Raw genomic sequence first — 21,966 nt, 5'->3', positions numbered from 1 at the left:
TCAGTGGCCTTACAGCTTCACAAATGCAATGCCCACATTTCAAGAACCCAGAATCATCGTTGACTTCATAGTCATGTCTTTTACAACTGACCCTCAAATCAATTATCCCAGGGCTGGTGAAAAGGACTCAGTAAAGGTACGTCACACACCTGATGACCCACATTCAGAATCTTCAGAACACATCCCCCATGATATAGCACACATATACAGAGGACAAAAAGTCTGAAATAATAAAGGCAGTTATCCCTCTCTCACAGCTCTGCCTCCTGACCCCACCTCCTTCGTGACCGCCATGGCCCTTGACTAAGCTCTCACTATCTCATGCCGTCACCACACCAGCAGCTCCTAAATGACTCTCCTTCCAAAACCCCGTCTTTCCTTCTTTAAATCCACCTTTCCCACTGCAAAGGAAACTTTGCAGTGATCGCCATCCCTGCATAGAGCCTAGAAAACCACAAGCCAGAACCAGCTGTTCTCCCCACACTCGCATCCTGACGGTTCTTTTTTGTTTTGCTTTGTTTCATTTCAAGACAGGGTTTCTCTGTGTAGCCCTGGCTGTCCTGGAATTCACTCTGTAGACCAGGCTGGCCTCGAACTGAGAGATCCACCTGCCTCTGCCTCCCAAGTGCTGGGATTTAAGGCGTGCGCCACCACTGCCCAGCCTGATGGTTCTTCTGTTTCAGTGGTAAAGCTTAGCACACCCAGCATCGGGGACAGCGGGGACAGCAGGGACGGCTGAGTGATTCCCGCAGAGACTGCACGGTAAGAAGGATAAGGAAGGTGACCACCAAAGAGAAGGGCCTGTGGCCTCAGCCAGGGCAAAGCCCAGAACAGAATAGGAGAGGAGCTGCTGCTTGAGGGCCTGGTTCCTGATACAGCCATGAATCAAGCTGTCAACGCCCTCCAATGCCAGGCCCTGAACCAGTCACACCAGCTGTGCTGGCCTCAGCACCAATACACCTGGCTGCTGCATCAAGGTCCCAGGAGATAACACTGGTCTGGCCAGGGCCTGGAGAGCTGCCCGGGAAGGCTGCTTAGGCGGCCCTGGTCTGCTCAGGAGGGCGCAGACACCAGCCTGATTCCAGTGCAGGTGCAGATTAGAATTGGAGAGACCAGCAGTGGCTTTGTGATCTGCCTTAGAGCCCTTGGTCTCTTAACGATTCTTTGTTAATTATCTTTATGTATTTCCTTGTACAGAACTGTTATATGATAAAGATAGAAAATGGAATTCACAGACGGACTTTTTCTATTTTGAGTCAGCTTCAGAAATCGAAATGATACCTGTAACTCCTTTGTCTCTTGAAGTTTTCTTTTTTCAGCTTGTTCAAACTTTTCCTTCCATACTCTGCAAAAAAGAAAACACTGAAGTTAAAAGTCCACTTGTGGAGGACTGAAATTAAGAGACTACCAAAGAAGCTTGCGGAATACCGACAACCACTTACCACATGACAACTGAGTTCCACTCTAACGGAGGTGGTGAGAAAGATCCGGGAGTCTCCCACAGCTCTCCCAGTCCTCTGAGCGTGGAGCAAGACCTCCATGTTTCCGGTTCTGAGTGCACTCACCTTTGAATCTCTGCCATGTCTCTCTCCTGCTGATGCAGCTTCATCCTTAAGGACGTTATCTCTTGCCGACAGAGTCGGTACCGTTCAGGGTCAATGCTCCGGTTGTTTCTCTGGGCAGCTTTTAACTTTTCAATTTCTGCTTTCAAATCTAAAGATTTGTAAAAGAGTCATGTGGTGACTGGCTAAGTCTGGAAAAAGATTTCCATTCCCCCTCAACCACTCTTTCCTAACCTTTCCCCGATCCCCTCTCACACTTCCCCTCTCTCACTGTACACGTATATCCTCCATCTCTGTCAGATTTGTAACTAGGACACATTAGCAAACAGGCATGGAAAAATAGTTTTCTCAAAATTATTTATATATATATATATATATATATATATATATATATATATATTAAAATTGGAATTAATCAAACTTAAACTGTGGAATATTTTTATAATTAGGAAAATGGGGGGAAGCTTGGTAAAAGGCTTGTTGTGCATAGCAGCCTTTCTATAATCCCACTACTTGCAAGGCAGAGACAACTAGCTAGCTTAGACATGTTGGGGAGCTTGGGGTCAACTGAAAGAAACCACCTTAAATAAAAAAGATGGAGAGCAATCTTGAGAGACTCCTAACATTAGCCTTGGGTGTCCACAATACAGTACGCAAACACATGTGCATATACACACACATTCAGTGTGCACAAACACATACGTGTAAAATGGATAATAAAACTTGAAGCAACAGTCACCTCTGATCAGCTTTGCATTCATGTCCTCGTTGACTTTGGCGATATTGACTATCAGGCGGGCTTGGGTGGCGTATCTGAGTGTGCTCAACGTTTCCTCTATGTAGCTGGCAGCAGGACTGACGGTAGCAATCATGGCTGTTTTTGAATTTCCACCCAGGCTTTCTTTTAATAGCCTTTAAGTTAAAGAGAAAAGCAGCCACAGTTAGACTTCTGGTCTACAACCGCCTGGTAGCAGTAACTGTCTAGAAAACTCAAATCAATAGAACGGGGAAAGATTTTTCATTGACTATGCAACTGATAGAGGGCTAACATCCAATATATATAAAGAACTAAAAAAAGTACAAATAAGTCAACTAAAAATGAGTTCTTGAAAGATAAAAACACAAACGGCTGAGAAACACTTAAAGACATGTTCCACATCCTTAGTCATCAGGGAAATGCAATGAAAACTACTTTGAGATTACCGCAGTCAGAATGGCCAGACAGGCTGCTTCCAGTTTCTGGCTGTTCTGGGTAGAGCCAGGAGTGCAGATCTGTACAGCCACTATGAAAACCAGTGTGGTGGCTCTTCAGGAAGCTGGAACAATTCCCTCCAGACCAGTGACATCACTCAAAGCAAAGGACTCAGCATCGTGCTACAGTCACACTTGCTCATCCTCTTCACTGCTGCTCTATCCCAACAGCCAGAAACTGGAAACAGCCCGGATGTCCACCAACAGCAGAAGAGATAATGACAATGTGGTACATCCACACAATGGAGTATTAGTCAGCTGAGGGGAAAAATGAAATTATGAAACACATGCAGAAATGGATAGAATTAGAGGAAATCACTCCATGTGAGGTAATGTTCTACATGAGAGCTCTGCATGCACACCGCCAACATGCAGACACAATAATGCACACTTCAACATGCACACTGCAACATGCAGACATACAAACATGCACACTGTAACATGCACACACACAAAATATTTTTTTAAAAATGACCTGGCTGGGCAGTGGTGGCGCACGCCTTTAATTCTAGCACTTGGGAGGCAGAGGCAGGCAGATTTCTGAGTTCGAGGCGAGCTTGGTCTACAGAGTGAGTTCCAGGACAGCCATACAGAGAAAAAAAAAAAGTCCTGAAAAGGCTATACAGAGAAAAAAAAAGTCCTGAAAATAAGGAGTCATTTTTCCTGAATGCTTAACATCTTTCACAATTATAAAGCAGAAAAATTTCAAGTAAAACGATTGGAAGCTGTGGGCTGTCTATCTACATTTGTGTTTATTAGAAGTTGAACACTAGGGCTGGAGAGATGGCTCAGTGGTTAAGAACACTGACTGCTCTTCCAGAGGTCCTGAGTTCAAATCCCAGCAACCACATGGTGGCTCAAAACCATCTGTAATGAGATCTGATGCCCTCTTCTGGTGTGTCTGAAGACAACTACAGGGTTCTTACATATAATAAATAAATAAATCTTTAAAAAAAAAAAAAAAGAAGTTGAACACTAAATGCATACAGGGTAATGATGTACCAGAAGTAAAGTGTATACTCGCTATAAAAACACGGAAGAGCTCTGTGTTAGCTGTTAAGTGCTAGGCAAACAGAATTATTCAATTCTATCTACTTTACACACGGAGCAAACGTTTGGTGATACATGGTAAACCCTACCAAGCATAAGCAGGGCGCTTTACATTCATTCTCTTAGGATTTTACATTTAACCTCACTGCTGCTTTAAAAGGTTTCCACGTGACCTCCATTTTATAGATGAGGAAACAGGTCACACTACTGAGTTTACCAAGTCAGAATTTATAAAATGCGAAGTTGAGATTCAACTCCAGGGAGATTGTTTCTGGAACTCATAGTTCTCCTCTATGCCAAAATGATATGAAAGCAGCCTCTTATCCTCTTCTTCACTGTGTGTGCCTGTGTGTGTACGTGCATGTATGTGTGTGTGTGTGTGTGTGTGTGTGCGCACACGTGTGTTTAGCAGACTTTGTGCATACCAGGCAAGCACTCTCCCATCCCAATCCACCATAGCTTACACAGTTCTTCTTCAGGGCTGAAGAGATGCTTAGTGGGTAAAGTGCTTGCTAGGCAAGCATGAAGACCTGAGCTCAGGGCCCCAGAACCCACATGAGAGTTGGGCATGGTGGCACACACTTTGGTGGTTTGAATAAGCCATAGGCTTATATGTCTGAATGCTTGGTCTTTAATTGGTGAAAGGCACTATTTGGTAAGGATTAGATATGACCTTGTTGGAGGAGGTGTGTTACTGAAGTTTCAAAGCCCACGCCATTTTGGTTGGCTCTCCCCCTCTCCCTCCTCCCCCTCCTTCTGCCTCATGGCTATGGATCAGATGCAAGCTCTCAGCTACTGTGTCAGTTCCATGCCTGCCTGCTTGCTGCTTTTCTCTGCACTATGGTCATGATATCTCTCTCTCTCTCTCTCTCTCCCTCTCTCTCTCTCTCTCTCTATCTCTCTCTCTCTCTCTCTCTAATTTTTTTTCTAAGTTGCCTTGGTCATAGTGTTTTGTCACAGCAATAGGACAGTAACTAAGAAACCCATCTAGACCCCCCAGTGCTGTGGGACAAGGTGGACCCCAAAGACTAGCCAGCCATTCAAACCAGAACATTGAGCTCCAGATTCAGTGAGAGATCTTGTTTCAAAAATTCAGTTGGAAAAAGAACCAAAGACTCCTGAATTCGACCCTTGACTTCTACATGTACATACACAGGCAAGCATGCCTGCACACATATGTGCACAAACACAAATACACCACACCGTACACCACAACCGAAAACAAATGCAATTATTTATGCTTTTAAAGATACTTGCCATGTAAGAGTGGATTCACGATACGGAATAAAAACCCTCTTTCCATTTGCTTGCTCGGAGAGTGCAGATATGACCTTCCCCAAAGTTAGCAAGGACTTGTTAATGCTCACACCTTCCTGTGTGTGAGATTCAATGATGATTATTTTTCTTAACCTCTCAGCAACAAATTTATTCACAACATATACCTTTCTCCTCATACAATTACTGAGTAAATACTTTTTTCCATAAACTATTGACATTTTTATGACTCAACGTTAATTTTCTTTGAAACCTAATCCCAATGCAGTGTATAAACCACAGCAATCTGTACTAAAGATAAAGACACTTTTTTTGTTAAGTATATTCAATTTGCACTTCCTTAAAAAACAATGTCCTCAGAGTGAGTTTCAGCATCATGAGAAGAGTGGGGGGAACACTGGGGTGCACCTGTAGTCCCCACTACTATGGGGCCCGAGGCAGGAGGGTCGCTCAGCAACACAGTAAGACCCCAACCCACAGCAGAGAGAGGTGCCCCGTGCAATCTTACCTTCAGTCGCTCCCCAGTCAAGTGGGCGGTGGAGCAGCGCTCACTGCCGGCCAAGTCCACGAGGTTTATGCGGCTCGTGATCCTGTGGTCGTGCTCCTCGCCCTCCACAACCTCTGTCTACAGCAGCAGTGCGGGGAGAGAGTTGATGGGTTTGTAAATGACATGTCATCAACCTAAGCCTTTAAGAGGCGAAGCTAGTTAAGTTATAATTTTTTTAAAGACTTATTTATTTATTGTGTATACAGTGGTCTGTCTGCATGTGTGCTTCCATGCCAGAAGAGGGCATCAGATCTCATCACAGATGGTTGTGAGCTGCCATGTGGTTGCTGGGAATTGAATTCAGGACTTGTGGAGGAACATCAGAGCCTCTTAGCCTCTGAGTCATCTCTCCAGACCCCAAAATTTCTTTTTAAAATCACCTCTTACAGTGTAGATACAATCGTATCCACGAGGTCTATTAAAAACAACACTGGGCTGGTGAGATGGCTCAGGGGTTAAGAGCCCTGACTGCTCTTCCAGAGGTCCTGAGTTCAATTCCCAGCAACCACATGGTGGCTCAGAACCATCTGTAATGAGATCTGACTCCCTCTTCTGGTGTGTCTGAAGATAGCTACAGTGTACTTGCATATAATAAATAAATCTTTAAAAACACACACACACACACATTGAACAACACTTCGATTGTGACAAATATATAAAAAAATTAGCTTACTTTAAAGGAATAAAAGTCTTAACGACTTAGCTATCTTAAGCAAACAACTATGAATGGAGAAATGTTGATTATCTCCACAGTATAATAACAAAACATTCCAAATCACTATAAATGTCTAACAGCCGAGAAAATCCAATTATAATAGAATAAAACTTTAAAAATTAACTCTACAAAGAATTTCTATGCATATGATTGTTAAAAGTTTTGTGAAATCTGATTGTGATCACAACCAACTGAAAGGTTATATACCAAAATGTTTACAGAGGTTTTTAGGACTGGAACCTATGCATGATTTAAAAACAAAACAAAACAAAACCTAATACTCTTTTTCTGTGTTTCAGCATGCATGTGTATGGGTACATGTGTGAGAATGTTCATGCATGTATACATACACACGTATGGATCAGGAGACCAGCTCAGGTGTTTCTCTTCAGAAACCATCTATCCCACCTTGCCCTTAAGCCCACCATGTAGCCTAGGTTGTCTGGACAACAAGCTGGGGATCTGCCAGTCTGGGCCTCTTCAGGGCTGAGATTGCAAGTCTGTGCCCAACACCTTAACAAGGGCCTGGGTCTCGAACTCAGATTCTCACGCTTGTGCTGCAGGTCTGAGCTGCTGTGTCCAACATGTTAACATGGATCTATAAGCACTTCACTGCCTTACCTCCGTAGTATTAAAAAGCTCTTATTTTCTAATGTCTTTCCAATTATTCTAAAATTGCTATATATTGTCATACATTGCTATACTTTTGTCTTGATTAAAAGATGATAAAATACTATATTGATATACATAACAAGTCATTAAAAGTTAATGTGACGTTTCCTATAATCTATTTACATTTATAACAAGATATCTATATATCTACTTTTAGATTTACAGAAGTAAATAAGACAAACACAGAACAAACACATTCACTCTTATCTATGAAAGTCACCACCAACAACAAAAGACTTTGCACGTGGGACACAGGATTCAGGACCTTAACCAGAGCTGAGCTGAAGCTGCCAGGGGAGGGGACAATAGTCCTATGCAGCCATGGGGCCTGTGAGCCCCAACCATCACCAGCAAGCGAGAGCTCACTATCGGTGCAATAGTGGCGCTCATATATTGGTGATAGCCAACAGCTGTCTAATAGACCTCACTCAACAGAAGGGGAACCATGCCTGCAAACCTAACCAATTACACAGGGCTAATGAGGTCATGGATCTTAAAGGAGAACCTACGACCACTTTACTAAGTAGCATAATTCCTAGCTGTATTTTAAATATGTATCCTTATATGCACAGGTAAGTGTGGCTTCTCTTTGAAGAGAGACCCTTAGAGAAAGCAGAGACAACTGCTCACAGGGTGCCGGCCCCATCAGGTCCGTGGGCCACACACACCTGCACTTAAGGCTGAGGGAAATCTTGGAAGAGGAGGCAGAAAGGCTGTAAGAGTCAGAGGACCAGGAGACCTGCTGTGAGATTTTGTCTCCCAAAGATGTCAGGAAAGCATCACCCATGATGTCTCAATGGTACAGTGGCCTAAACAAGACCTGAGCAGGGGTAATACCAAGAGACATGCCGATCTAGAAAGGAAAAAAACCATTCCGGGACTCTACCGCTCAACTACAGGCAACTGAGGCACGCCAAGAGGGGCAGAAGCAGTCTTCTTCAGGGATAAGACCCATAAGTGGCTATCCAATACCACGGGGTCTGCCCTGAGATCATATACACACAGACAAGTGGAGTAATGCGTGTGTGTGTGCAGATAATAACAACTACAGGAAAAGAGGACATGCATTTGAGAAGGAGGAAGAGGAGGAAGGAAAGGAAAGGGGTAAAGAATGTAATTATATTTTAAAAGTGAAAGTGAGTTACAATAAAAAAATACCTTGGTCTGCGTCATCACCAGGGTGAAAACGGAATGAGACCGGGAGCTTTTATCGTTCATGCCGGTGGCCGCCGTGGCTCTTTGTTTATTTCCTAGTTCCAGCCAGCTCTAGTAAGAAAGAAGGCCAGATGGGCCTACGGTGACTCACTCAAAAAGGATTAAGTAACAAAAAAGAAAGCACAGTTGATTTTCACATACGTTTATAACTTACACACAAGCTTAATTTATAGGAAGAAATTATCTTTTAACAATTTACATGGCCTTTGCCTCTTTCGGTTCTTGCTCTATTTGTTTCTTTCACGGAAACGTGTTCCAGGAAATAATGCCCTTAAGAATCTTTCTGGTCAGGCAGTGGTGGCGCACACCATTAATCCCTGCACTCCGGAGGCAGAGGCAGGCAGATCTCTGTGAGTTCGAGGCCAGCCTGGTCTACAGAGCAAGATCCAGGACAGCCAGGGCTACACAGAGAAACCCTGTTTCAAAAAAAATCTCTCTCTCTCTCTCTCTCTCCCTCTCTCTCTCTCACACACACACACACACACACACACACACACTCACTCACTCACTCACTCACAACATACAATCTTTCTCTAATCTTCTAAAGTGACAGGATGTGCAGTATTTTAGCTGAGAAAATCAGCTAGTTTGGTTAAATCTTAATGTGCACATTCAGTTTACAAGATTTCCCCTTCACTCACGCCAACAATTTAGGGAAAACAGTCTCATAAATGTTTATCGTTGCACTCTATCTAGTTAAAATGAGATAAAATATAACCAATCTTACCTGAATATCAGAGTAAGAACCCACAACATTCCTGTTTAAGAAGTAAAAAGACAAAAAGGATTTAATTAATGATTTTATTCTTGTTCAATAATTTTTTTTTGGTTTTTTTCGAGACAGGGTTTCTCTGTGTAGCCCTGGCTATCCTGGAACTCACTCTGTAGACCAGGCTGGCCTCAAACTCAGAAATCCGCCTGCCTCTGCCTCCTAAGTATTGGGATTACAGGCGTGAGCCACCACACCCAGCTTCAATAAATTAATAATCTTTTAATAATTACCCTCTGATACTCATAATGAAACAATTCACAAACATTATCACACTAACTCTCTCCTAAGTCATTCCTTAAAAGTTAGGAAATATGATAATGCTTTAAGTTTTACCAGAAATTACCACTTTTTTCCCTACTAAAAGACTTGGAATCATAATATTATAATATTCTACTTTGTAACACCAAAATACATATATCAACATATATGTACATGTACAATATGCATGTTATTGAACAGAGCTGAATTGATATCAAACCATTTTCCTTTTCCCTAAGGAGAAGCGCGAGAATGCAGAAAGAGAGCCAGTGGCTCCCAGCAGGGGTGAGACTCTTCACTTAGCCTCTTACAGTAACAGGTAAAATGTGAGTTGTAAAGGTGCTAAGCTGATGGCGGTGAGGGTGGAGGGGGGGGGGAGATAAGAATAGGAAGGAAATGGACATTTATAGTTAGATTAGTCAATAGCTGGTGTCAGAGACGTGCAGGCATTTTGAAAGATATTGACAATACAAGAACAAAGAACTAAGAGCCTGTTGGACTGATGGGAGAGAAGCACGAGGATACAGGTCTCAAAGCTGGGATGCAAATGCAGTGTGATAAGGATGCTCTCTCTGAATGCTGCTCTCCCTCATGCTGGCTTGCGGACACTTACATTGACAGACCTTCAACATACGGTCCAGAAACAGGGTGCTCCCTCACGCGCAGCTGGGGGGGAAACATTACATCTTTAAGAATGTGACAAATATTTCGTAGAAAATACAATTCTGAATCTTTTTATTTTTCAATTCAAGTTTGAGATAGAGACTTATCTTTACTCTATCCAGAAAGAAATAAAGGTTCTCACAAAATGTGTAAGTCACAAAGAAACATCCTCACCAGAAATGCTTTAGGTGCATAATATACAGACTGTACATGTCTTACTGTTTATTAAGTTAACTCCTATAGCAGCTATTATACATGCTTTTAAGTCTCTCTAAAATAAATTCATTGTAAACTTCAGATATTAAAATTTTCACCTATACAGAGCTGTGGTACACACTTTTAATCCCAGCACTCAGGAGGCAGAGGCAGAGGCAGAGGCAGGAGGATCTCTGAGTTCGAGGCCAGCCTGGTCTACAGAGTGAGTTCCAGGACAGCCAGGGCTACAAAGCGAAACTGTCTTGATAATCATTTTTTTAAAAAGAGCAAGCTTTTTTTTTTTTTTTTTTTTTTTAAAGCTTTAATCCAAAATTTTTAAATTGTATAGACATCATTGAAGAAAATGTGATTTTAAGTTTCTCAGTGTTACCAATGGTAAATTTAATAAGACAAAGAGATTTTAGATTTTTATTTCTTGTATTGAGACATCCTCCATAAAATTAAAACTTCAATTCTAACTGCAGTTTTGCTTTGCTTTTTAACTGAAAATCTTTTTCATTGATGATCTACAAAGCATCAGATAAGTAGATGCTGGGGCAATGGCCTTGAAAGTGAGTTCAATCCCTGGAGAGCTGGGGAAGTGGAGGCACCAGGCCCTCTGGGCCTAACTGCTGAGCTCTGGGCAATGGGACAGCCTGCCTCAAGGGTAGACAATATTCTGATGGCATCTGAGGCTGAACTCTGGCCTCCACACACAGCAGACGCACATGTATGTGTGCCCCCCCTCCCTACACACGTACATTTTAAAACATCAAATCCATTTGAAATGCACACTCTATAAGAACACAGTTTTTAAAACATCTATTTTTTGGCCCACAGACTATTAGAAATTCTGTATTTGACTCATGTAGTCTTAATAAATCGTAGGGCAAATATTTTATTTTTAACTTTTAGACAACACTGATTAAAATTTATTTATTTATTGTTTTTTGTTTTTGAGGCAGGGTTTCTTTGTATAGACCTGGCTGTCCTGGAACTCGCTCTGTAGGGTTAGTTAGTCTTGAGCGCATAGATCCATCTGCCTCCCAAATGCTGGGATTAAAGGTGTGCACTGCTGTCCCCTGCTGCTTGCTAAAAAGTTAAGAACAAGCTAAATCACAACTAGTTTAATTTTCATTCGTGATGTTCAGATACTTCTAAATAATGTAGTTAAATTGGAGACTCAAAGAATTTGTTATCACATGAAAGCATTTTTTGTAAAAAATGAAGCCATGTTCTCAAGGGATCTCACAAATGTATGTAGTTACATAGAAATAAAAACAAATGATAAACAGGGGCAGACGGCCCAGCAGGCAAAGGTGCCTGCCCCCAGCCTGATGGCCTGAACTGATCCTGAAAAGAGAACCCACACTGGAAGGAGAGAATAGTCTCCATGAGCCTGTCCTCCTGTCCCCAGTCACCTACCGCCACATATGCACATGCATCTACATACATACATACATACATACATACACACACACACACACGAACACACACATGCACATGCATCTACATACATACATACATACAAACACATGCACACATGTGTATGTGCACACATGCGTGCGTGCATGTGTGTGTATACACACACATGTGCACACACACTTAGCAAGCCTGATGACCTGAGTTCCGTCCCTGGGATTCCAGCTGAGTTGTCCAGACTTCCCCATGCACGTGCCACCCTTCCCCATAAACAAATAAATAAATGTAGGAAAAATTATTTAAACTCTTACTGGTTGTTTCCTCTGCCCATTTTCACCTTTACAAACCAGAAGATCATGAATTTTTTCATTATAAACTTCAAAGAAGCTCATTTCAAGATGGTAGCTGACCTGGAAGGAATAGAAACAAAGTACCCAATTTACTTTATCCTTGCATCTTTGCAAATCACGTCTAATACAGATCCAGATCCAGAACCTATTGAACTCTTACTGCTAATGTAGAAAGCAAAATTAAAAATCAGGCAAAGAGCTTGAACAGAGATTTCTCTGAGAAACACTATAACTGGTAGATAAGCACAGATCAACATCACCTGTCAGCAGGGAGATGCCAATCAAAAACGCGATGAGAAAGCATTTCATACCCATGAGAACAATAAATGAGGCTGGCATGGTGGCTCAGCAGTTAAGAGCATCTGCTGCTCTTGCAGAGGACCTGGATTCAGTTCCCAGCACCAACATGACCTAACAGCCACCTGTAACTCCAGTTACAGTGAATCCAATGTCCTCCTCTGGCCTCAAAGGGCACCAGAACATGTAGGTGAACACTCAGACACATAAAATAAAAACAATTTTTGAGAGGAATATAAAATGGCAACGCCACTGTGGAAAAAAAGTTCCACAAAGGTTAAGCACAAATTTAGCTCAGGGATCACATTTCTACTCTGATAGAATAGTGAGTGTTCCAATATACATTTGTGTAGCAGTGTTATTACTACAGATGTAAACAGCCTGTGGTATTATTATCCAGCCACCGGAAGGAATAAAGTTCTGACTGAAACAGGGCTCCGACAAACAACGCCAAGTGAAAGAAGCCAGACACACGGGTTACACATTACATGATTCTATTTATGTGAAAATTTCAAAGCAAACAAAATCAGAGACTTAAGCAGATTAGTAACTGCCCAAGTTTGGAAGAAGTAGTAATGGGACATGACAATTTACTATGTTCAAAGTCTTCTTTGGGGGCAATGGAAATTTTTTGGAACTACATTGAGATTGCATTAAAATTTACCACTAGAAGCTGTGGGGCAATGGTGGCACATGCCTTTAATCCCAGGAGGCAGAGGCAGGCGGACCTCTGTAAATTCAAGGCCAGCCTGGTCTACAGAGCAAGTTCCAGGACTGCCAGGGTTGCAGTGAAACCCTGGCCTGGGAGAACAAACACAAACAAAAAGAAAAGAGGAATCTGTCTCTTGGGCCTGTGAGGAGGGTCAGCAGGCAAGGGACCAGTGCCCAGCCTGAGGACCTGAGTTTGATCTTGGGGACCCACATAGTAGAACAAAGAACAGATCCCTACAAGCTGCCTTCTGAGCCCCAGGAGCACGCAGTGACACGTCTGCCCCACAGTGAATAAAGATAAGTCTTAAATACTACACCACTAAACCGTACACTTTAAAATGGTTAATGTTCTATAAATTTTATCTCCATAAAGCAAGTTTCTCTTCTAAAGTTCTAACAAGTTAACTTCTAGATAGAGTTCAGTTCAAGCCTACTAAGTATTTTAAGTACTTATCAACCATGTGTGTGGCTTTAGCATATTGCTAAGGATATAAAGAAATGAAGTACAAGGCCTTGCCCGCACTGAGAAACCCAGACACTCTCCAGTAGAACACGGACTGTCAAAGAAATGGGAGAAAGCCTTTGCCAGCCACACATCTCACAGACGACTCATGTATAGAACATACATGGAGCTTAAAAAAACAAAACCTAGACAGTGAACAACCTAACTTAAAAAAAAAGTCTACGGAACTGGACAGTTTTTAAGTGTTATATACAATTAGACATCAAGGAAATGCAAAAAACTAATCTTTCATCTCACAAAGACAACAAGTGCTGGCAGGGATGCAGAAAGACAGGACCCCTTACTGCTTGTTGGTAAGATGTGGATTGGTGGAGCCACTACAGAAATCGGTGTTGAGGTTTCTCAAAAAGCTAAAAATGCAGCCAGGCGAGGGGGCTCATGCCTTTAATCATGCGCTAAGGGGGCATAGGCAGGTGGGCTTCTTTGAGGCAGCCTGTTCTATAGAGAAAGTTCCAGATAGCAAAAGCCTACATGGTATAGAAAGAATCTCTTTTGTGTTGTATGGAAACATCACCTGTCAACAAAAAGCTGACAGCTTATGAGCTGAGGCAGGAATAGGAGGTGGAAGTTCCGGTAGAGCGTTCCTGGGATAGGGTCAGAGGCAGGAACAGATTTGCCTCAAACTCATGTGGCAGAATTTAGACTAGCTTAAACAGGATAATTAAGTTACGAGCTAGTCTGTCTTGAATTGGTGCATTTCACCAGTGGAGGAATAACTTATCAGTAGTATGGCTACAAGGGCACGGCTTTTAAAGCTGAGTCGGGGTTCCTACTCTGGTTTCACTATCCTGCAGTGTTTAGCTAAGTCTGTGCACCTACTTGTGTATAGAGATACACAAACGGGTACATAACCACTTTCTTGTAAGCCATTACATAGCACAGAAGGAGAGAAACAAAGGAGCCAGGCGTGGGGGCAGTGCACACATGGGAGCCCCAGCACTCAGGAGGCTGGGGCAGAAGAACTGAGAATACAAGGGCAGCCTGAGCTACAGACCAGAACACAGGAGTTGAAGGTGAGCCTACCACCGCCCCCCTCCCCCAACCTCCAGGGAGAACTGCTTCTGCATTGAGAACCTCCTTCCCTCTCCCTCTCTATCCACACCAAAGAAGCATGATCTGGAAATGAGAAGGCCATCTTTTAGACTTTGAGATGGGTCTGGGCGGTCACGACTGTGACTGAATTTGAGCATACCTCTGAGGTTTGTTTTTTGGCTATTTGAGCAAAGAGATCTTCACAGAATCTGGGAATTATTCCTGGTTCTTCATTAAGTCCCATCATCCTAGAAATAAATTGCAAACAGGAAGGAAGCAACATTGATTAGTTTGGAAATCTTTAAAAACTCATTTGGGAAAAAAGGTCTGGGAAGGGACTAGAGAACACGGAAATAAGACCCATCACTAGTACCTATGACTCTAGGCTCAGGGACCAAACCCGCCTCATCGAGGCCTTACTTCTTCAAGCCAGGGTCTCACATAGCCACTGAGCTGGCTTCAATTTCTTTTTTCAGGGCATGGGAGCAGGGTTGGGGATTGAACCTGGAATTTCACATATTCTAGGCAAGTGCTCTACCATGAGACTACAAGCCCAGGCAGGTCCTGAACTTGACTCTCCTGCCTCTGCCTCCCACATTTTGAGATTACAGGTATGAACCACTATGCCCAGTTTTTATGTTTCTGAGTTAGCCCTCTGACCTCCTATGTGATACTAAACCCCATTAAACCTCCATTCAGTCCTTAAGTGGGAATGTCAGAAGTACACAGTAGGAAGGGTTACTGTGAGAGTACAAGTAAGGACTTCCTTCTGAGCACCTCTCTCCAAACCTTCCTGCTTAAAGTACGTATTAAAATATCTTTAATAAGACCCTACTTCAGGAAAATAAAACCAGGTACTTGTATATGACCAAAATTTCTAGTCAAGTATTTATCCAGTAATTTCACAGTTGCTCATACTGGTTAACACAAGAAAGACTGAGGTGTCGATCTACTAAACATGAGACCAAGATATCTTACTATCAATTCTTAGTATACACACACACACACACACACACACACACACACACACACACACACACACAAATCTTCTTTGATTTGATTTCAGTTTACAAAAGAAATACAAGTTACACCAGGCAGTGGGTGGCACACACCTTTAATACCAGCACTCAGGAGGCAGAAGCAGGTGGATTTCTGAGTTCAAGGCCAGTCTGGTCTACACAGAGAAACCCTGTCTTGAAAAAAACAAAACAACAACAACAAAAAAGAAATACAAAGCTGGGCGTGGTGGCACACGCCTTTAATCCCAGCAGAGGTAGGCGGATTTCTGAGTTTGAGGCCAGCCTGGTCTACAAAGTGAGTTCCAGGACAGCTAGGGCTATACAGAGAAACCCTGTCTCAAAAAACCAAAAAAAAAAAAAAACCAAAAAAAAAAGAAAGAAAGAAATACAAGTTAGGGCTAGAGAATTGGCTCAGTGGTAAGGAGCACTGGCTGCTCTTCTAGAAGGCCTGGATTTAATTCCCAGCAGCCACAGGGTGGCTCACAACCATCTGTAACTCGAGTTCCAAGGGATCTGACACCTTCTTCTGGCCTCCTCAGGCACCCAGTATTTATGCAAGCAAAACACTCATAATATAGAAAATAAAATTAACTGATCATGGATGGCTCACACCTTAAATCCCAGCACATGGGAGGCAGAGGTAGGCAGATCTCTGTGAATTTGAGACCAGCCTGGTCTACAAAGCGAATTCAGGACAGCCAAGGCTACAAAGAGAAACCCTGTCTCAAATAGATAAATAGACACAAACAGACAGACAGACAAAAATGAAAGTTATAGCAAAACAGAGACAATTACATTTACAAGGTAAATTATCTCATGTGTAAACTAAAGCCTAGAGAGCCAAGTGTGTGCTTATTATCTATACCTAGTCTAGAACAGCAGATGAGACCTGAGCCCAAATCTGCATGAAGTCAAAACTATAATCTTGGGAAGGCAAGGTGGTTCAGCAGGTAAAGGCAGGTAAGCCTGGTGACCTAAGGTCAATTCCCAGAACCTGAAGGCAGAAGGATAGACCCAACTTCACAAAGCTGTCCTCTGACCTCCATAAACGGGCACACGTACCCATGCACAAGACATCACAGCACACACACAATATTTTGTAAATTTTAATAAAACAACAGTGGTATTCTTTCTACAACTATGAGGTTTCTGATGAAAAAAACTATAAACATTTGGTTAGTTGTATGACTGATATTACTTACGTATAGGACTTTCCAGAGCCAGTCTGGCCATAAGCAAAGAGACAGGTGTTATAGCCTTCAAAAGCTCTGTCCAGGAGTGGGGCACCCAGTGTCTCATATACAGTTGTCTGGCTGGCGTAATCAGGGTGACATTCATCAAAAGACCAAAAGGAAACATCGTAAATAAAAGAGTAAACTTGTTTCATATCGGGATGTTCCACCGTTATTTCTTCCCCATTGGTGAAGACAACCTGGGACTCTTTCTCAGTCTTCTCTCTAGGAAAAGAAGCGTGGAGAGAAAAGTCAAGGCCCTCTCACTCCTCTGAGTGCCATCTCCACAAGAATACTAGAAAGGCTTCTCTAAGCTTAAGGTCATCATTCCTTGGGGACAAATTCCTGAGCTCGACGTAGAAAACGAAGAAACCAAGGTCGGAGGGTCTCCAAAGTGTATTTTCTGTTCCTTCAAGTGCAGCTACTCAAAGGGAACCAATATTTCAAATTCCTTGGCCGGAAAACCAGTGTTTAAACTTTTCTATGGAAAATGCTTAAAATGTTCCCATCCTATATCTCTGTTTCAGTTCAGATCATGAAATCTTTGTTAATACCGGGGTCCTTCCTTGCATGAGCTTCCCTCAGTTCCAGGCTTCATTTGCAACCTTCCTCCCACTTAGAAAATCTTCACTTACTCAGTAGCAAAACCGCTACTGCTGGCCCAGCTGTCAGCCTCTTGCCTGAGAATCTGCTTTAAAATCTGCCATGTCTTCCAGACCATCTGTGTCATCACTCCCTCCCCACCCCACCCTTCAGTGCTTCCCACAGAGTCTGCAGCCGGGCCCTTCCTTGGTCCTCTACTACCCCACAGTTGCAGCCCCCATCCTGGGCTTTGCTTCTCTCCCCCCCCCCCCCCCCCCAACCCCCCGCCTGGCGGCCCTCTCCACAGCCTCTCTCCCTTTCATGGCTGGGATGATTTTGTTAGCTTGACTTTCTTAGGACAACTCACCAGCATCCCTCTCCCTTTAAAACAAAACACAAAACCTTTATATAACTTCTTAACTTACCTCTAACTACTGCATCTTTCAGTTCAAACTCTTAAGTTCCTTTGCTGAAATAGTGCTCACCAAATCCACTAAGTTACTCAGAAACTAACAACTCCCTATCCTTAAAACACAAGCAGGCAGAGGCAGGCAGATTTCTGAGTTCGAGGCCAGCCTGGTCTACAGAGTGAGTTCCAGGACAGCCAGGGCTACACAGAGAAACCCTGTCTCAAAATAACAAAACAAAACAACAACAACAAAAAGCCTTATAAGCAATTTTATTGTACACTCATTTATAAGTATTTTTAATTTTTAATTTTAATTTTTTTTTTTTTTTTTTTAAAGACAGGGTTTGTCTGTGTAGTCCTGGCTGTCCTGGAACTCACTCTGTAGACCAGGCTGGCCTTGAATTTAGGGATCTGCCTGTGAGCTCTGAAATCAAAGGCATGGCCTCCACACCCAGCTGACTTTTTAAAGTCTTACCAATAATCTGTGACTCACCAACCGCAATCACCTTTAAAGAAATATTCCATGCCTTAAAAATCAAGTGTGCTATGCCTCTGCATTTATGAACACTATGTACCAAATGCAGGTGATACTGTTGATGATTGCCACTCTACAACATTCTCTGGAGAAGCTACGAGCTTGTATGGCTCATTTGAAAGGAAAGAGACATTCCCAACAACTACAAATCAAAGATTTGAAAGGAGATTGCATGAGAATGAAATGACTCACTCAGGGGCAACCTCTCCCTGCCCCTGGCCACATTAGGTCTAGGCCTCACTCTGAAGCTTTGGCTGGCCTGGAACTTATGTAAACCAGGCTGGCTTCAAATTCAAAGATCCACCTGCCTCCTCCTCCCAAATGCTGGGATTAAAGGTGTGCACAATCATGCCTGGTCGGTTTCTAAAAGAGGTGTGTGTGTGTGTGTGTGTGTGTGTGTGTGTGTGTGTGTGTGTGTATATATATATATATATATATATATATATATATACACATATATATATATATCATATATATGTATATATATATATGATATATGATATAAAATATAGATTTTAATTTTGTATTCTACTATAAAAATAACCGGTATAAATACAATCAAGCCTGAACACTGGTGGGCTGGCGATGTGGCTCAATGATACAGCACCTACCTAGTGCATACATGGGGCCTAGGGTTCAATTCCCCGTACCAAGAGAAATTGCCAACGACTTTAAAGACACTGGCTTTCTAAAAGCAGAGAGTCTTACAGACATATCATGACATGGAATTCTCTGCCTGCGAGCTAACACACTGGACGTACCTTTTGCTGAAAGGCCTCACGCGCACGGCCACTGTCACCTGACTGTTTTCTACTTTTAAGGAGTCTGGTTCTGTAAAGGTATTCTGAACTGTACTTTTTTCTTCTGGAGGGAATGTGCTTTCTTGTGAGCTTTCCCTTTTATTTGCAAAAAGAGAACTTTTGGGCCTTGGTTTAACTCGAGGGCTTGCAATCCTGTTTTTCAGTGAGGATAAAGCTGGGCTTTTAGGTGGAGGCAGGTCATGCCTTGGTGTCCATCTGTGTTCTGGGACACATTTTACCGGGGTCCTCGCTTCTGAGCTTGAGCTTCTGAATGTACTGCCATGTTTCGGGATGTCCTTCCCATTGTTTTTCAGTGTGGATAAAGCTGGGCTTTTCGGTGGAGGCAGGTCATGCCTTGGTGTCCATCTGTGTTCCAAAACACATTTCACTGGGGTTCTTGTATCTGAACTTCCAAAGGCACCGACTTGTTTAACAGTGTCCTTGTCAGCATTTCCGCGGTGTGAGTTTCTTCCTCCTGACACTTGGGTAGCAGACTTGCTCTCAGTCGGTGGTACCACTAAGTGTCCTGATCTCATAGCTTCAGTCTGCCGCTGGGAACCCACAGGCACTCTATTGTTTGTGTCCTTAACTGTCACCTTTTCATTAGAGGCATCAACGGTAGGACATGGGTCTTTGCATTTCATCAACCCGGTGTCGTCTGAGTCTTTCACAGAGACTATAGACGACAGGACACAGGTATCATTATTTACACGCTTTGCTTCTGTCCTCGCTGCCTGTGAGGCAGAGTTACTTCCTGGGTTACCTCCCACAGGATCCGATGTCTCCCACTTTCCCACATAATCCGCTCTATCGTGCCGCCGCTGTAACCTAAGACTTGTGTCTGCTGTTCTTCTCGTAGTGTCTCCCAACTCACTACCAAGTAAAGACGATTCTTTGTTCCCACAAGTAGCCCTTCTCTGAAGGGTCAGTCTCCCGGCGTCAGGGGCAACGGGCGTCTCTCTTGTTTTTTTACAGGCAGAGATAACATAAGTGCTATTTATGTCGACGGTTTTACTTCTAGCATTCACTAATGGATCGTGATTCTCACACTCTGACATATCCGCCTTCAAGTGCAGCTCCAGCCGGCTGCTGTGGATGAGGCCACTGGATGCTGAAATCTTCTGTGAAGAAGAAACCTCCAGGCTACCGATGTTGTGTCTGCTATGCGAAGTGTGTACTGACATCTTGGCGGCAAGCAATTTTTTAAAAGGATGTGAGGGACCCGAGCACGTCAGACCCTTTTCCCAGTGCTGGACTTTGTTCCTTTCAGTTCCCAAAGAAACATCTGACCAACTACAAAAATATGGAAAAAAAAAAAAAAGGTTACTACAAACTTCTACTACAGAAGCAAAGTCTTTAGATACCTTAGACTAAACCACCACCTCCGCTTCCCACTGCACCTCCACACAGCCTCCTGCAATCTCCACCCTCACAGGACTTCACTTGTTGTTATTCAACAAATAGCTACTAAGGGTTCCCTTAGGGGCTGGGCACCCACAGACACTGCAGACTTCAAAGGCAAGACCTCCCCATCCTTATTTCCTTAGCCTAGAAGGAGCTTACAAACGAAGTGATTCAAGAAAGGTCAACACGTGTATGTCAGCATACTTTAAGTACCCCCCAGCTTGGAATCATAGCATCTAATCAGTCCAAAGTAAAGAAGGTTTCTGAATACCGTCAATGTCTGCTAAGTACAAGCATGCCTACAGAGGAGATTAACACGATGTCACAAGGGGGGGCTACTCCTAAGAAAGTACCACAGACATTATACACTACAAATTGAGTGTGTGGCCAGGTGTGATGGTCCGTGCCTGTGATCCCAGCCTTAGGGAGGCCGAGGTGGGAGACTGGAACTTTCAAGGCCAGCCTGACACTGTCACCAATGCTCACTCGCCCTCAAGTTAGACAAGTACACTATACAACAAAACTAGACAGGCATGCATTTATACACATATAGGTAAATATAGGCCAACAATATCTGCCAGGCATTATCTAAAACAGAACAGTGCAAAAGCCACTCTTCGTCATGCTCCTTAAATGGACATTAACAACTCTTTAAAGTTGAATTCCTGAGTCCACCTTACAAAATGTCGCTGATTCAAACTATTTCGGCATTGTTACAATCAAGGAACAAATTACCAGAAGCTCATTCTTTTTAAAGTTTGACATAAGAGACATGTAGGACGGAAGGAAGGAAGAAAGAGGCCGAGTATAAGCATCTCCTGCTAAACTTTCAATGAAAATACAGAACCCGCTCATTATGAGGTATAACTAAGGACAATATATCTTTGTCTTAGAAACTAAAAGCCATTTGCTCTTTGCACGAATCAACATGATTTTTGTTTGCAGAGTTTCGGCCACCAGATCTCCAAGAGGACTGGAAGGAAGACGAGAGAAGTCGGTCACGACCACAGCCCGAGGCTCCTGGCGACTCAGGCAGTCGCGCCAGGCTGTGACAGTGTACCTGGACCCCTCCAGTCCGCCGCTCCACGCTCCGCGGCGCTGTTCTCGGCTTCCGGGTGGACAGAGCGACGCCCCGCGCCCCTCGCCCGGGACCCTCGGACTGCAGGGGACCGAGCCGCACCACCCACCCAAGCACCCCTAGGCAAACACCGCAACGCTGTCAGCTCCCAGGCGCTTCCCACTCCCCAGACCCTCGACACCCACCATTCCCGGCGCAGGCTCCCGCGGCTGCGGCAATTTGAATGCGCGCCTCGCTTCCTGATTGGTCGCTGGGCGTAGCGTCAAGCGCCGCACCTTCACTCCTCTCCACCCCCGGAAGCGCAGCTTCTACCGCGAGACACGCCCCGCCCCATCTCCTAGGTGACGGCCCGCCCCTCCTCTGGGTGGAATTGGAGCTCAGAGCTCGGCTGGGCGGT

General features: G+C 43.5%; 1 protein-coding gene and 1 pseudogene across 2 annotated transcripts in view; both read right to left on the bottom strand.

Moving 5' to 3' along the window:
* Kif14 (kinesin family member 14) overlaps window positions 1-20,285 on the bottom strand; it is a 61,157-nt gene extending 40,872 nt beyond the window's left edge. Inside the window, exons 1-13 of one of the 2 annotated variants that reach the window (XM_021197802.2) lie at window positions 19,442-20,271; window positions 19,049-19,291; window positions 16,732-16,986; window positions 14,671-14,758; window positions 11,909-12,007; window positions 9,931-9,983; window positions 9,015-9,045; window positions 8,231-8,338; window positions 5,647-5,763; window positions 5,121-5,236; window positions 2,302-2,474; window positions 1,566-1,713; window positions 1,282-1,345 (exon numbers count right to left, since the gene is read on the bottom strand). In XM_021197802.2, the coding sequence (XP_021053461.1) occupies window positions 1,282-1,345; window positions 1,566-1,713; window positions 2,302-2,474; window positions 5,121-5,236; window positions 5,647-5,763; window positions 8,231-8,338; window positions 9,015-9,045; window positions 9,931-9,983; window positions 11,909-12,007; window positions 14,671-14,758; window positions 16,732-16,986; window positions 19,049-19,291; window positions 19,442-20,271 (2,325 nt within the window). Of the gene's footprint in view, window positions 1-1,281; window positions 1,346-1,565; window positions 1,714-2,301; window positions 2,475-5,120; window positions 5,237-5,646; window positions 5,764-8,230; window positions 8,339-9,014; window positions 9,046-9,930; window positions 9,984-11,908; window positions 12,008-14,670; window positions 14,759-16,731; window positions 16,987-19,048 lie in introns of both variants that reach the window. The other variant, XM_021197801.1, reaches the window with a different exon arrangement.
* Window positions 693-1,137, bottom strand: LOC110321319 (annotated as a pseudogene).
* Window positions 20,286-21,966: the final 1,681 nt, after the last annotated feature.

Source organism: Mus pahari, chromosome 5 (genome assembly GCF_900095145.1).
Source record: "Mus pahari chromosome 5, PAHARI_EIJ_v1.1, whole genome shotgun sequence".
NCBI lineage: Eukaryota > Metazoa > Chordata > Mammalia > Rodentia > Muridae > Mus > Mus pahari.
This window is presented reverse-complemented; position numbering and strand designations above follow the sequence as displayed.